General features: G+C 39.2%; 2 protein-coding genes across 3 annotated transcripts in view; one reads left to right on the forward strand and one right to left on the reverse strand.

The window, feature by feature from the left end:
• Positions 1–14984, reverse strand: part of stard5 (StAR related lipid transfer domain containing 5) — a 423751-nt gene that overhangs the window by 107271 nt on the left and 301496 nt on the right. The gene's annotated exons all lie outside the window — the stretch shown is intronic.
• abhd17c (abhydrolase domain containing 17C, depalmitoylase) overlaps positions 10138–14984 on the forward strand; it is a 47655-nt gene continuing 42808 nt past the window's right edge. For both annotated transcript variants that reach the window (XR_014536428.1, XM_083559403.1), the window contains exon 1: positions 10138–10996. Coding sequence is in view for 1 of the 2 variants with exons in the window: in XM_083559403.1 (XP_083415529.1) it covers positions 10512–10996 (485 nt within the window). In the remaining variant the exon portion in view is untranslated. The remainder of the gene's footprint in view (positions 10997–14984) is intronic.

A 14984-nucleotide genomic window follows, 5' to 3' on the forward strand; every position in this document is an offset into this window, starting at 1 on the left:
TTGGAAGAAGCATGCATACTTTTCTAAGCTCATTTACAATATTAACCAATTACCAATTACAATCCCCAATTATTAAAGAAAGGAGAAAACCAGAGCACTTAGAAATAAGCGTGTCTATTTGTACGGAAAGTAACCCATGTGAAAGGTCCACAAGCTGTGAAGTGAAAATGCTACCTGCTATAGCATCATGCTCCCTAAACAACAATCACTTCCTCTAAAAATTCTTCATAGCTAGGCAGTTTCCTCCCATATGAACTACATGGGTTGGCTACGATAAAAATTTATTAATAGAACTTCTGCAGTACATTATTGGTAAATAACTCTTTTTATAGCATTGATTCATCTAGGATTGATGCTATAATCATATGCATGTGTAGTAACCCCAAATTCCCCACACTAAAATATATTTATAACCCTGTTTACAGTCATTGCCTGCAGCCTCTAGAACCTCTATCTGACCCAGATAGATAGTGCTGCAGTATAGCATTAATATCATCTCCAGCAATGTGTCAGAGCTATAAATCAAATGAGTAGTTTGGAAACTTCCAAAAGTAAAAAAAAAAAAAAAAAAGAAAAAAAAAGAAAGAAAAAAAAAGTAAAGAAAAGAAAATCAGTGCTAGTGTTTTTTCAAAGTTCTTGCCAGTAATACATATCCTAACCCCAGCAGGTCTTTGTCCTAACTTGCAAAACAAAGGTGCCTTTGACAATTTTATGTGCCCTAGATTTTTTTGGACAGTGCTATTTGTCTTTAGCAGCCGCACTGAGAGTGAACGGTTATCAGAATGAAGTTGAAGAGGTGTGGGATCTCTTCTGAACCAGCCTGAAGTGTTTGTTTTTTTTGGTTTTTTTTTAAGAGAAACAGAATATGAATCAATCCAGTTTCATCAATTGTATGAGTGGTAACTCAGCAGTTTGGTTCTCACAATCAGCAAATCCTGGTTCAGACTAGAAGGTTGTTTTCAAATCCCAAGACATACTTTTGGACCTTTATATATGAATCTTAACCCTCAGCTGTACAGCTCTGTGCTTATTCTGTGCTCGGTGAGATAGCAGATCTGAATGCATTTACCATTAGAATGATTAGAATTGTGGTACATTGGCACATTCTTTGCAAAAGCTTTGTATCAAATCTTTGGTTGGTTCCTCTTATGGAATTTTAACTTTGTTTTAGGCAAATGTTTAATGTTGCACAGTGGAGGATTCAAAATTGTAGCACACAGGAAACTCTATGTGGCCCTGCAAATGCAAATTCTTCCAGAGTTCCCTGGTATAGGCTCCAGGTTCCAACATAAGTAAATACGAGGGGTGTTCAAGTCAAACGAAGACTTTTAAGTTTATAAATTAAAAGAACATATTTCAAGGAGGTAAAAATGCATAAATTTTTTTTACATACTCCCCTGTTAAATCTATACACTTATCCCAGTGTTTAACTAAGGCCTGGAAAGATTCGACATAGAAATATTTGTCAGTTTGCCTGAACCATCCTAGGACAGCCTGTTTCACTGGCTGGAATATTGACTTCCGAGGAACTCCTTTAAGAGTCCAAATAAGTGAAAATCACTTGGAACAAGGACCAGGCTGTAATGGAGTGTGGCAACTCGGCTCTCCGAGTTTTCTGCAATGTGCACTTAGTGTGTTGAGCAGTATGACCTAGGGATCAACCCAGACCATTTCTTTCACAGACAAGTATGCACATCACTCAGAACACGACAGTACAGGAAGACTGCTGTGGGCTGGGACCACCACTACCAGGATAGTCACTGACTGACATACAGCTATCTTTAAAACTTTTTCACCTACTTAGATGTCTTACTGTGGCTGAGTCTCATCACCCTGCTGTGCTTGAAGTCTGTAGATGTCCGCTGGTTTTCATGCGCGCACCAACTCCGTTGTCTGCCATCTTTATTAACGGTCTCTGGAGTGGCCCGCTATATTTGCGCCACCTATCAGTAATAGGACACACTAGACACTTACTACTGCATGTAGTACTGCCATGCTAGAAATAATTTTTATAGCTGTAAAATTAAAAGTCCCAGTTTGACTTGAACGGATTGATAAATGGATGAATGGATCCATCTGGATGGATGGGGTCCACATTTGTGTTGGGTAGTCTATCCCTAAACTTACTTGGTCATCTATGTTTATTTTTGGATCTATATGTGAAGTTTTTTACTGTAAAGTACATATTGCAGGTCAACAAAGTTTTTTCAGTCTTTAACCCATCAATTCGGTGAGCCTGCGTTCACTGCAGTTACTGATTCGGGGTCTAAGCTGAAAGGATTGGACTCCTCAGCTGTTCCAGCCCATCTAAGGGATTGTTCAATGCTTTGTGCTTTCGGAGGTGCTTCTCTACATGCTTAGGCGGTATAGAGGGGATATTTGAATTGCTATAAATTTTCTGTTAGCCTGAACCTGTCTGCATATTCACTTATTTTGTATAACAATGTTATTTTTTTTTTACTGAACTGCTTTTCACTGGTATATTTTGTATTTCATTGCATTCTGTGTACAGACTAATGTGGGTCAGAATTCTGCATTTTCTGAAATAGTCAAACCGGCGCATGTGATTCCATCACCCATGCCACAGTCACATGTGATCACTATTTTCTCATACATTCTAAAATTCATGACTTGTATATTCGTGCTAATTATATTATATATATATATATATATATATATATATATATATATATATATATATATATATATATATCTATTAATTATATATAAATAATATTAATGTGCTTGTAGATTTTTTATTATTAATATTTTAGACATTCTTTCCCAACATGTAGTAAGATTGACTGCAGTTATTAGGGTTATACAAGAAATTCAGGTAGTTATGGAGGCCAGGAAAATAAAGGACAGAGGTGGTGATATTGAGCAGGGAAATGACAAGAACCAAAGCAGTGATGAATATCAGCACACTGACCAGACAGCAAAAGTTAAGGGGGTTATGGGAAAATTTTGGCAGTGGGAAAAGAAGGTGCAGTAACCTCGGCAAGGATAATTTTACTTAAAATGGATGTGCATTAAATGTTCATTGGGGTTGTCAGTTAATCAAACAAATGAAAAGATAATACATTTATAAAATCATAAATTAATAAAGTAGCATAAAATGAAAATTTGGAGAAATCAACTCAGTAATAACATTTGACTCTGAGGCCAAAAAAACCTCTAACCCAAATCAGTTTGATATCACTTTATTAGAGAAATAAATCTGCTATTTTGAAAGAAAAAATTTAATGAAATCTGTGTTCATGTAAAAGTATTGAAGGTACTTTTTAGACCCCTGAAACGAAAGGTTTCTAAGTAGGACTTTTTGGAAATAAAACTATAAGCTTAAACTATGCAAATGCACCCTTGAGAAACAAGTTGAATTATTTATATGTATCGTTTGGCAGACAATTTTATCAACCACAGCTTCCAATAAAATACATACTGATAATAATGATATAAAGTGCTTGAAGAATGCGTTTTTGTCCATGTGAAGGTTTTATATCCTGAGAATAATTCTGGAAGAAAGTGCAAAAGCAATAAATGCCAAAACAGGGAGTGTTTTTTCAGGCTTTTGTGCAAGAATTGATTACAACTGTCCATTTGGACTGGAATACGAAGACTGAAGAAAACTAGACACTAAAGTAGAATGATGTTGCCTTAACAAGCATATTCAAGCTAAGAGAAGGACAGACAAGGCACCCTGGAGATAAAGATTTGCTGTGCCATGCAAGCGTTTTCTTCTGAACCATAGGGTGGCAGCTAATGTGCCACAGAGCCCTTAGAGCCCTTTGGAGCAAGAAGTGTAGTTTTGAACAGTCTGGAAATAGCTAGAGTTTGTAAAGCAATTTTAACAACTTCTGTTGGTTAAAAGGGGTCATGTTTCAATATGAGCTGAAACTGTAGAATCTGCTGATCGATGTGATATCATTAGAGAAGAATCTAGGGTCACACTAAGTTTCTTAGCTGTGTGGCATTTAGGGCCAGTTCTAGCCAATGATATTAGGGTGGGCTGGTACAAATAATCAGTGGTAGTGGCGCTAATCCAGTTCTCTCCATAAATAATATTTACAAAAATAAGGAAAATCTAAATCAATTCATTACTTAACCTAAGACAGTATCAGAACATTATATAACAACTTTTTTTCTTCACTTTTTACATTATAACCTACAGCAACCTAAAACATTATTTGTATTGTTTATGTTATATCCCGAATTCTTTTTCTCTGTCTAGCTATTGTTCCATCTGTCTATCCATCCATCCATCCATCCAGCCATCCATCCATCCATCCATCCACAGCATCTCTCCTGTTTCCCTTATCAAAAATCCTTACAAATTCTTCAATGTATAAAGTATTCGTTATGGATTTCTCATGACCAAGATCACAAAATCTCTCTTTCTTTTATCTAACATTGTGCGGCGATAGGGGTTTAGGATAAATTTGTAACGGCAGTTGAATAAAGTGTAATTTGATGTTGGTTAAACGAGCATTTGTTAACTGCTGCACAAAAATCACAAACAGAGAAAAGTAGTCAAATTTTTCAAAAAGCCAGTATGGAGCTACAGATTGTTAGTGTGTCAAACTGAAAGTAGTATAAGGTAGGGATACAAAACTATGCTGTGCTGCTGGGGTGGGGCTTTGGGTAGGACTGTTAAAAATTGATACTTTTTCATTGGCTGTAGACTGCCCACCCAATCAGAGGTCCCAATGCTGGTTATCTGAATCTCAGGTTCATTAAGAGGTTCAGTATGGGCAACAAGTAAATCAGTTTTGGTTTGTTGAGATTTGGCTTCAAATGATGGGTCTATTTCACATAAAGTGATGTTAACCAGGGTCAACGGTGTAGAAGGGGTTAAAGGTCCTGTGAGTGTTGATCACTAAACCCTGTTATTACGTTTATAATGAGATCAAGAATGGACAAATATTCAATGCCATTTCATGCAAGAAATTGTGACGCACTGTGGTTAAGCAAGTGAAAATTTCACTGAACCAGAAGGCAATGAAAGTTGAGTGAAGGTTCTCCTGTAGTTGCTACATAACAGCAGGATGCAAAATGATTTGAAACCAGAACAGAATGCATATCAGGGTTTCTACTGTGGGATGGGAGACCAGTTCATTGCAGGGCATCATGTGCACACACACACACACACACACACACACACACACACACACACACACACACACACACACACACACACACACACACACACACTCAAACATAGATTAATTTATTTAGAATAGCCAATAGTCCCACTGGATTTTTTTGTTTTTGAACAGGTGTGAGGAAACAAGAAAACTTGTGGATATGGGTGTGAAACTCCAGGGTCAGAATATATCTAGGTGGCACACAAGAAATAAATTATTCTGACCCCTTAAATGGACAAAGAGTCTTCCCTTTTTCATGGCGCATGCTTCTTGTATATTTATCTTTGGAACTGAGAAAGGAAAGGAAAGGTGTGGAAAGGATGGGACTGAGACAATTGTGGTTATAAAAAGTTAATCCTTGGTGTCTAATGGCCAGAGGAAACAATAGAGGGAAAAGGGTATGTGTGAGCCTTACAGTAAGTTTGATGGAGCATGTAATCCTAATTGTGAACTGAGTCTCACTCTGCTGCCTCCAAGTCCCAGAGGTTCCTTTAAAACCAGGGAACTGTTCACTCAAAAAGGAAGTGCACATATGCAGAGGCTCAATCAAACCTCCCAGCATTGTTCAAATGGTAGCCCTGTAAATGGATTTCTCACAGGATCTTTCCACTAGCAATAACCTTTGCTAGCTTCACAGAGAGCACTTTAGCACCCAAGTGAGCTAGCACTCAAGTATTCCTGCTTTTAATCCTCAAAAACACACAGCTCTGTCTTTCCAAAAGGCGGTGATAGCTGATAGCTGAGAGCCACCACTCACCACTTAAATAAGCACTACTGTGCTGAAGTGGCTCTTAGAGCACATTCAACAATGCTGTTTGTTTGTGACAGAGTATCAGTTTTGGGTTGTTATGTTCCCAAATGCAGGATGTGAATCAGGTGGGCCACATCCAGGTTGACTCATCACGCTGGATGGCTCCCACTAGCGCTGATCTAAACCATCCAGAAGCCTTTTGTCGTTATTGCTTTTGCTGTTTTGCTTAGCAGCAGCGCATGAGCATTCTGGTCATTGTTAACTTGAGCTCTCGAGGCAACTGCTCTTCATTTGCACAAAGCCATTAATGCGAGGCCATCTGGAGATCTGTGTCTTGTTATGCTAATGAAATACGGAAAATACAAGGGACCCAAATATAAAGAGTCTTGGTCGTCAATTGTCGGTCAGAGTACCGTTACCCGGAGGTTTGAGCTGCATTTGGAAGAACAAAGAGCATTTGCTAGTGCTCAAATTAACTAATGAGGCAGAGCAACATATAAGGAAATTGTAGTTTAAAGGTGCTAATCATTATCTGTCACTCAGAATACAAAGGACATAATTTTCTAAGAGAAAGAAGGTTAGCATACTACACTAATAGAAAAACACAGTAAATATTTACAGTAATCTCCCGTTTACTGCCACATAACTCATTTGCTTGGCTGATCTTCCCGGTCTCTCGCGAATAGCACGATAGACCAAAACACTTAAAGGGAATTGCTTTTATGGAGTTTTATGTTGTGATAATAACATGTAATAATAAACATATAATTATTAATTATGAAATGAACTCAGCCTTTTTTAACATATTAGGACACTATGCATAGGCTTTGCTACTACAGACCTGTATACTGTACAGTGCATGTACTCACTATAAATGTGACACAGTGTACTGTATTTCTACCAATTTACACAAAATTCATCTCCCTAGATCCTTGCAAATGTTTTCTGTGTGTGTTTAAAATGCACTAGGTTCAAGGTTCTGGTAGAGCCAAAGCATATATATCATGAGGCAGTACACACTGGTTTGAAAAATGGTTGGGGGGGTACAGGGGAAAACTAGAGAATCTGGATGAAACCCACAGAAACATGAAGAGCACATAACACAACTTGCTGCCTGTAGCCACAGGATTCCTCATTTACAATAAAAAGTTCCCATTCTGCTAACAAATGACTCATAAATATAGACGTAAATCAGAGAGTGTGTTTATATATCAGTGTTTACCTAAGTACTATACAGAAGGGATGCTGCGAAAACTAATACGAGAGAGGTGAGATCAAATGCAGGAAAACGGATGACAGGAAGATTGGTCATTTCTCCCCATTCTTTCTCCCCTACAACCTGTTGTGTCACTTCCTCTAATTAAATCCCGGTTGACCTTTACTAGTGACGTCTGAATATAAATGAGAAGAGGAATGAGACATCGTTGCACAAGAGCTGAAATTTAGCCCCTTACAACACACTCAGACTCAGCAGTCTAGCCACAGTGGCTCTAATACACCCAGCAATTTGTTGTTAGCCAACGTTGTCAACCTTTGATAAGGTTTTCACCACAAATGCCTTTTGTCATGATTTATTACAAGTTAGAATATGGGCTCTCTGATATTTCCAAATGATTAAACATCTTTTTTTTTTTCTTCAAGTAGTACTCTTAGAAAAATATTTGGTTCTCACAAATAGAATTGATCCTTCTTACTGTGCATTCTCCCAAGACACAAATAAACCTCCTGACTCTGGGTTTTTGAATTTATTTGCAGCAGAAGGTGCATATGTGAGAGATAAAAGAGAAGTGCTGAAATAGCACAAACATTATAATCCGCTGGGTTATAAAAGAGCATCTGCTCTGATAATAAGTTGGAATAAATAGGTGTTACCACTGAAAATCTGATTAAACCAGCAGCTCCTTTTATAAATTTTGTTCGATATAAGATTTTTGTTGCTGAACTCACAGGCAATAACACAAGGAGCCTGAGGTGGATGTTAAAAACTAGTAAAACCTGAAGCATCTGTAAACATGTACCGCTACACTGAGGACACGAATACATCAAGAAACACATTAAAGTCAGTAAAATGTCTGTAGAAATCCAAACCGCAGATTGCTGTTTCTCTCAATGGACTGTGACTGAAGAAACCAAAGCCTCGGACCTGAGCATCTGAAATTTTAAAACAATCCGCAATGTTCATCGTTTCGTTCTTCTGCATAGCTCATCCACGGGTCCTGTCACAAGCCTGGATATCACACCCAATGTATTGCTCATATTATTCAAATGAAACAGCGATTTTATCCTATGCATTTGAACCAGTGAATGTCTGATTGCCACGACTGTAGTTTTGACATTTTGTCCTGTGGATTTCTTGGTTAATCTATTGTAAGACTATTAAACAAGACAAGGCTCCAAAGAATAATGAAGCACGAAGATTGGAAAGTAAAAAAAAAAATTTCAACACTTTACATGTTATTCAATGACCGTTATAATGATTATTATGTTGGGAGCTTGGCACTATATATTTCTATTCCATATCCACTATAGAAACAATAGAAAACATATAAAGAGCCATATTTCACTAAGGTCATGATTTTACTCTACAATGTTATTCATGTAAACCAAGGTTTTGGATCAATGTAGATATTTTAGTCCACAAATTCTGGTTACAAATGTTCCACAGATCGGATGATGATCCAGAGGTGACATATGAGCTAACGAGTGCTAATATGATACCAGGCACTGATCTTATGCACTTATTAGTGACCGAAGGCCCTGATTAGGTAGCATTTCAATTTAAGAAGGCTTATTTTTTTTTAATAAAGCAAGTATACAATCAAGACAAGAGCACTGGATTATACAAGGCCGGTTGCACACGGGGTTTAAACAAACAAAGAAAAAACATCGGATCTGCTAATAATTTCAACGACTTCTTTTCTTTTTTTAGAAGGTGCAATCATGTAGATAATGCAGTTTGTTCCCAGTCTGTGTTTTGCTCTGCAATTATTCATTTACCCAAAAACAAGACAGGAGCACAATCAAACCGATATGGGTGAAGCCTTTCAGTTGGTGTTTACATTAAACAGAAAAATTGTTTTTAGAAGCTTTGACCATGGCATGGTTGTTGGTGTCAGACAAGCTGATTAAGCTGATTAAATCAGAAATTAATAATTTCCTGGGATTTTATTCAAGAACAAATGTTCTTGGAGTTTACATGTGGTGATGTGGTGAGTTGCAGTGATTGGTGGGATATAAGAGATCAGAGCAAATTGGCCAGACTGGTTTGATACTGTAACCACTCTGTACAACCATGGTAAGCAGAAAAGCAGCTCAAACCACAAAAACCATCGAGCCTTGTGACTCCAACTGCAGAAAACCACATTACGTTCCACTCCTGTCAGCCAAGAAGAGGAATCTGAGGATTTTAAAACAATACACATCACAGCTCCTCAGAAACCCAATTACCACAATTCAACAAGTCGTATGTCAGTGCAGAGACAGCTGAACCGCCCCCGTTTATGCCTCTAGCAGAAGCATCAATATTAGCCGAACAATTATAAATGGTTCTAAAAAAAATGCTTAACAACTGTTTTGGCTGACCTTCTCTCGCAATGTCCAGGTTTTCTTGAAAAGTTTGTCTTAAAAATGGCCTTGTAATTATAACTGTGCCCAAATCAATTGCTTATATATATATATATATATATATAAAAAAAAAAAAAACAGCTATTATGTCTACACAAATATATTCGAGATTGTGCAGTTTGCTACAGATGCAGTTTGCTAGCTCTGACTAGTGCGCTCTCCTACCATCCAATCAAAAGAGGTAAAAATGCCAGTTACTGTATGCCTGCTAGATGGCCCAGGTGTCGCAGAAATCTGATTGGATAAGGAAACAGTTTCCTTGTCCTTAATTTTAGGCAACAGGTGTGTCTGATTTGTGGGACTGATCGGTGTTGGATTTGGTTCAGGGGTCCAGTCAGGAGATCCAGCAGGCGGTACTTGTTTTTTTATTTAATAAATCAAGTATACAATTTAGTTTAGGCAAAACCAGTATAACATTTCAAGAGTGCAGCAAACTTCATGAATAATTTTGTAGCAAATGTTGTGTCAAAGAACCTTTTCCTTTTTTATATGAAATTTTATTACATTAAATTAAATTACATATGAGCTTATGAACCCAAAAAAAAAACCCAAAAAATGTATATTAAAATCAATCAATCAATAAATCAATAAAATCTATAACTTCTGTGTTAACGTGTAACGTCAGGGTTTTCCGCCAGGACAGGATTTCCGCTTCTTACCGGAAGTCTTATATTTGGCCTAAGTGTAGAAGGAGACATGGCCGCTTCCATTGTGTACGGCTAAGCTAACTCAGTGTTGGATTGGATTTATTTTCATGTACATTGTCGGAGATCTTAGTAAGATACGGCGTGTTTGCGGTAAGCAAATGTTTTAAGATGTTCACTATTAGCGCGCGTTTTGAATAATTAAGAGCCGCACGAAAGCGAGGAAAGAACGGTTATTTAGCCAGCTAGCGCTGTATTAGCATCGGTTCGTGTCTGTAGTTAGTCGTTACCGGGGCTCGTTGTCTTTCTTGTGCCTTGTACTTTACCGCTTCGTAGTACGGCACGTCAATGCCCGAGCAAGGCCCCAGGATGAACGGCTTTTCGCTGGGCGAGCTGTGCTGGCTGTTCTGCTGCCCGCCGTGCCCGAGCCGCATCGCCGCCAAGCTTGCCTTCCTGCCGCCCGAGCCCACCTACTCGGTGCACACGGACGCCGAGGGCGCGTGCAGCCTGCACTTGAGCGAGCGCGCGGACTGGCAGTACTCGCAGCGCGAGCTCGACGCCGTCGAGGTGTTCGGCACGCGCACGAGCCGTGGCAACCGCGTGCTCTGCATGTTCGTCCGCTGCGCGCCGGCCAGCCGCTACACGCTGCTCTTCTCGCACGGCAACGCGGTGGACCTCGGCCAGATGTGCAGCTTCTACATCGGCCTCGGCTCGCGCATCAACTGCAACGTCTTCTCCTACGACTACTCGGGCTACGGCGTGAGCACCGGCAAGCCGTCTGAGAAGAACCTGTACGCGGACATCGAGGCGGCCTGGCAGGTGCTCAGGACAAAGTGAGTACAACCGCAAGGGCACCTGGGCATGAACTGATGCCCAGGCTCGCGCTCTCTCTTGATTTCTGTGTGTGCATATCATAGATACCCATGCAAACTTTGATTTCTATTCTGGGGAAGTATGAACTTAACGGTTACTAATGATCAATAGTTCAGGGGTTGGAGCCCCAGCACCACTAAGATGCCTCTGTTGGGCCCTTGAGTAAGGCCCTTAATCCCTTCTGCTCTGGGGATGCTGTATTCTTGGTGACCCTGCACTTTGACCCCTGCGTTCTAATATGCTGGTATATGCAAAAAGAGAATTTCATAGTGCTGAAATGGGCATGTGCACATAAATCACACATCCATCCATCTGCATGTGTGCACAACAACAAAAATCTTTTTACTGTAGACATTGTATTGCTAAATTGTGCACACTGGACATTGCACACTGTCACCTCTGACTGCAACTCTAGTCTTACACGACTTACACTTCGTATTTTTGTTTACGCGTATTTTATTTTATCGTATTTTATTACACACGTATTTATCACATGTACCTCATATGTATCGCACCATAACTCTGTTGAATGTTTACTGTTTGTGTCTGTTCGTCCGTTAGTAATGACATTAATTCTTTTGTACACTGTGTATGTGGAAGAATACCAGGGTTTGCACCTTCAACCTTCCGATCAGTAACCCAGCACGCTAGCATGGAGACACCTAAAGGTGGTCAATGAGGTTGAGGTCAAGCTGTTTGCTCCTCAACACTGAACTTGTCAAGCCATGTTGTAGGAGTGTTAGATTTTTTTATTTTCGGTTATTGATTGTATGGGGCACAGGTGAAAACTTCTGCTTCCTGTATTTTTTGCTTAATGTTTGGCAAGTTTTATTAAAATAAACCTACATTTACATTACAGCATTTTGCAGATGCCCTTAATCATAGCGACTTAACGTCATTTATACAACTGAGTAGTTGAAGGTTAAGGGCCTTGCTCAATGGCACAGCATTTGCAGCATAGTAGTGGTGGGATTTGAGGTCCAACATCTTAATCACAGAGTTCCCCCTTTCCCCATGTAAATATTCAGCACTTGATTGTAATCTCCAGCGTATGCAAATGATTCATGAAGAATTGACACTACCTAGACTCTTGGTGGCTTTTCAGAATCTGCTGATACACATGCACTTATGGACCTCGCTTTGTATACAGCAGTTTCGGTAGGTTGTGTTTTCCAGGTATTCGCCCGCCTCTGATTCATTCATCATACTGCTCGATAGTGAAGCGTGATTCATCACTTCTCAACAGAGAACATTTCCACTGCTCTAGAGTCCAGCGGTGGGGCGCTTTACACCACGCTGGCTGGCGTTTGCATGGCGTGATTTTAGGCTTGAGCAAAGCTGGTTGCCCATGGAGACCCATTCCATGATGCTCCTGAAGCAAAGCTCTTGGGTTGATGTTGCTTCCAGAGGCAGTTCAGAACTCTGCAGTGAGTGATGCAAAAGAGGATCTGTGAATTCATTTATTAGATTTGTTTTAAACTCTCCATTTCACAATAATAGCCCTTGTTGTTGAGGCAGAAGAAAATCCTTTGGTTATACAGTGCATCATTCTTCATTCATATTCATTAGCAGCTGTTCTTGGTGTCTCCAATTTTTATTTTTACAATTTAAGACATTCATGTCAGCATTTAAGAGATTTTCTTATCCTTAAAGCGAACCTAACCTTAATATTTTCTGATTCTGAAACCATTACTGTCTAAAGAGCCACTGAGGAACCCATTTAGGCTTTACTTTTCTTTGCTTGTACATACCAAAGGGTGCATTTAGACCCGCTGTAAACTTCCAACAGCGGGGGAAACCCTTATATTATTTTGAGCCTGTTAATCGGTTCGATAAATTTGTCTAATGCACCGTGATTGACGACACAGAAAATCATTAGGCTCACTTGTATATTGTAGGCCTCTGTGATTTATTGGTTTTGCAGAGAACACAATGGCAGTGGTGATCAGCCAACGAATTGTGCAGCCATGGACAGCTGACCATCATATTCATGTGTGCACTTTGAAGGGTCCACGTTTAGTCCTCATTTACTGTTATAACCTACTTTTTTGGGAAGATGTTCCACTAGGTTTTGTAGTGTGTTCCTGGAGATTTGTGCTCATTCAGCTATGAGGGTTTCAGTGATGGCAGGTACTGATGTTTAATGAGGAGATCTGGGGTGTCTTCTATTTCTGCCCATGTAAACTCTATCTTTATGAATCTGGCTTTGTGCACAGGGGCGTTGTCATGCTGGATTGTGTTTGGGTCTCCTAATGAGTGGAATATTTAATGCTACCCTGTGTAGAGACACATTTTATACACTTGTGTGCCTCCAACTTTGTGGTAACAGTTTGAAGTACTACATATGGCTGGAAAAAGCAGGTGTTTCAATACTTTTTGTTCATATAGTAGGGGTTTGACAGCACGTGTACTGAATGCAATCCTTTTTACGTGTTGAACATAATAAAGTATTTGATTATTTTTTTTCTTTAAGAATTCTTTTTTAGTTGTTAAACATGAAAACATACACAACAATGCCATGGGTTTAAAAAAGAAACTAGAGTGCAGTGTCACTATGGCTGCTTACTCCATTTTTTTTATTTATTTATTTTTTTTTGTTTAAAAAAATTTAACCCGTTGTTCAAAATTAATATAATAAAAGACAAGCAATTTTGAAATTTCTCCCCTCTAACTGAAATTTACTGTGAATATTTATGCACCATTACATCTCTACCGTATAGTGGAATCGTTCAAGTAATCGTTTGTGATTTAAAACATTATCTAAATTGCAGGACAGGTCTATATGTCAGCATGGGAATGCTCTTAATCTAACACTCTGAGCTGTACCTGCTTATCTATACATTTTTAATGTCCCTTATGGCATGATATTACTCATTTCTCAATCTGCTTTCTTAAAAATCAGATTTTAGTGGCTTTGATTTTCTGGATAAGTGCTTGCTCACGCAGGGATGAAAAGCGTTTTAGACATGGTTGACCCAAGCGCTGATTGACAGCATGCAGTGATGACAGTGATCTCGGACGGGAAAGGCTGTTGTGCGAATGGGTAATTAGACCTGGTTAGTAGTCTGTGGAAAATTCTGCAACAAAAGAGCCCGGAGATGAGGCTGGATCTGTATCGATCTCTGACCCAAATCAATAGAGCACCAGTCATCAGTCTGTTTTTATATGCACACCCCGGAGTCTTAATCGGAGAGGACAGAGAGTAGTTTCGATGAGTGTTCCTGGATTTAAAACACACCTCCGCTTTTTAGAAATTCACCGTCATCGCTCAGTGTTCAGTGAGCCGACAAGTGGGAATTTAAACTTGGCAACTTCAGAGGTCACATGCTGAAGGATGGGCATTTGCAAGTCAATGTGACTGTCAGCCAGTGGTATATGTTTGCTCAGAAAGCGTGTCCACTCAAACATTATATTAAAACTAATCATCAATCTGCATTATTGAAAAGTTAGATGCATCTGTAAAATAATGGTGAGACATTAAACAGTGGACCATCTGTCATTCTAAATGCTCTACTAGTGACTAGATGTTAAGTAGATTCTTTGTTTACAATTTACAGCCTCTGCTCTGTTCTTGTGTTTACAGTTATGGTCAAAAGTATCAGGACACCTGACTTTTCCTGTTCTATTTGGTTCTTCTTTGAATTGTTAGCACAAAGTTGGAGCATACAATTGTATCGGATGTATTTGTTCCAGCGTGATAATGCACCTGTGCCCAAAGCCAGAGCCATTAAGTTATAGTTTTGTAATGGAACATAGAGTGGCCTGATATAGAGCTCTGACCTTATCGCTACTGAACACCCCAGGTTTCCTCACCCTACATACATGACTACTAACCCTCTTGTGTCTGAATGAGCTTAAAGCTCTACAACCACATTTAAATTTGTGAAACATCTTCCCAAAAGAGTGGATGCCGAATAGGGACTTAATGTGGAACAGGATGTTCAAAAA

The sequence above is a fragment of the Silurus aristotelis genome (genome assembly GCF_946808225.1).
Source record: "Silurus aristotelis genome assembly, chromosome: 13".
Classification (NCBI taxonomy): domain Eukaryota; kingdom Metazoa; phylum Chordata; class Actinopteri; order Siluriformes; family Siluridae; genus Silurus; species Silurus aristotelis.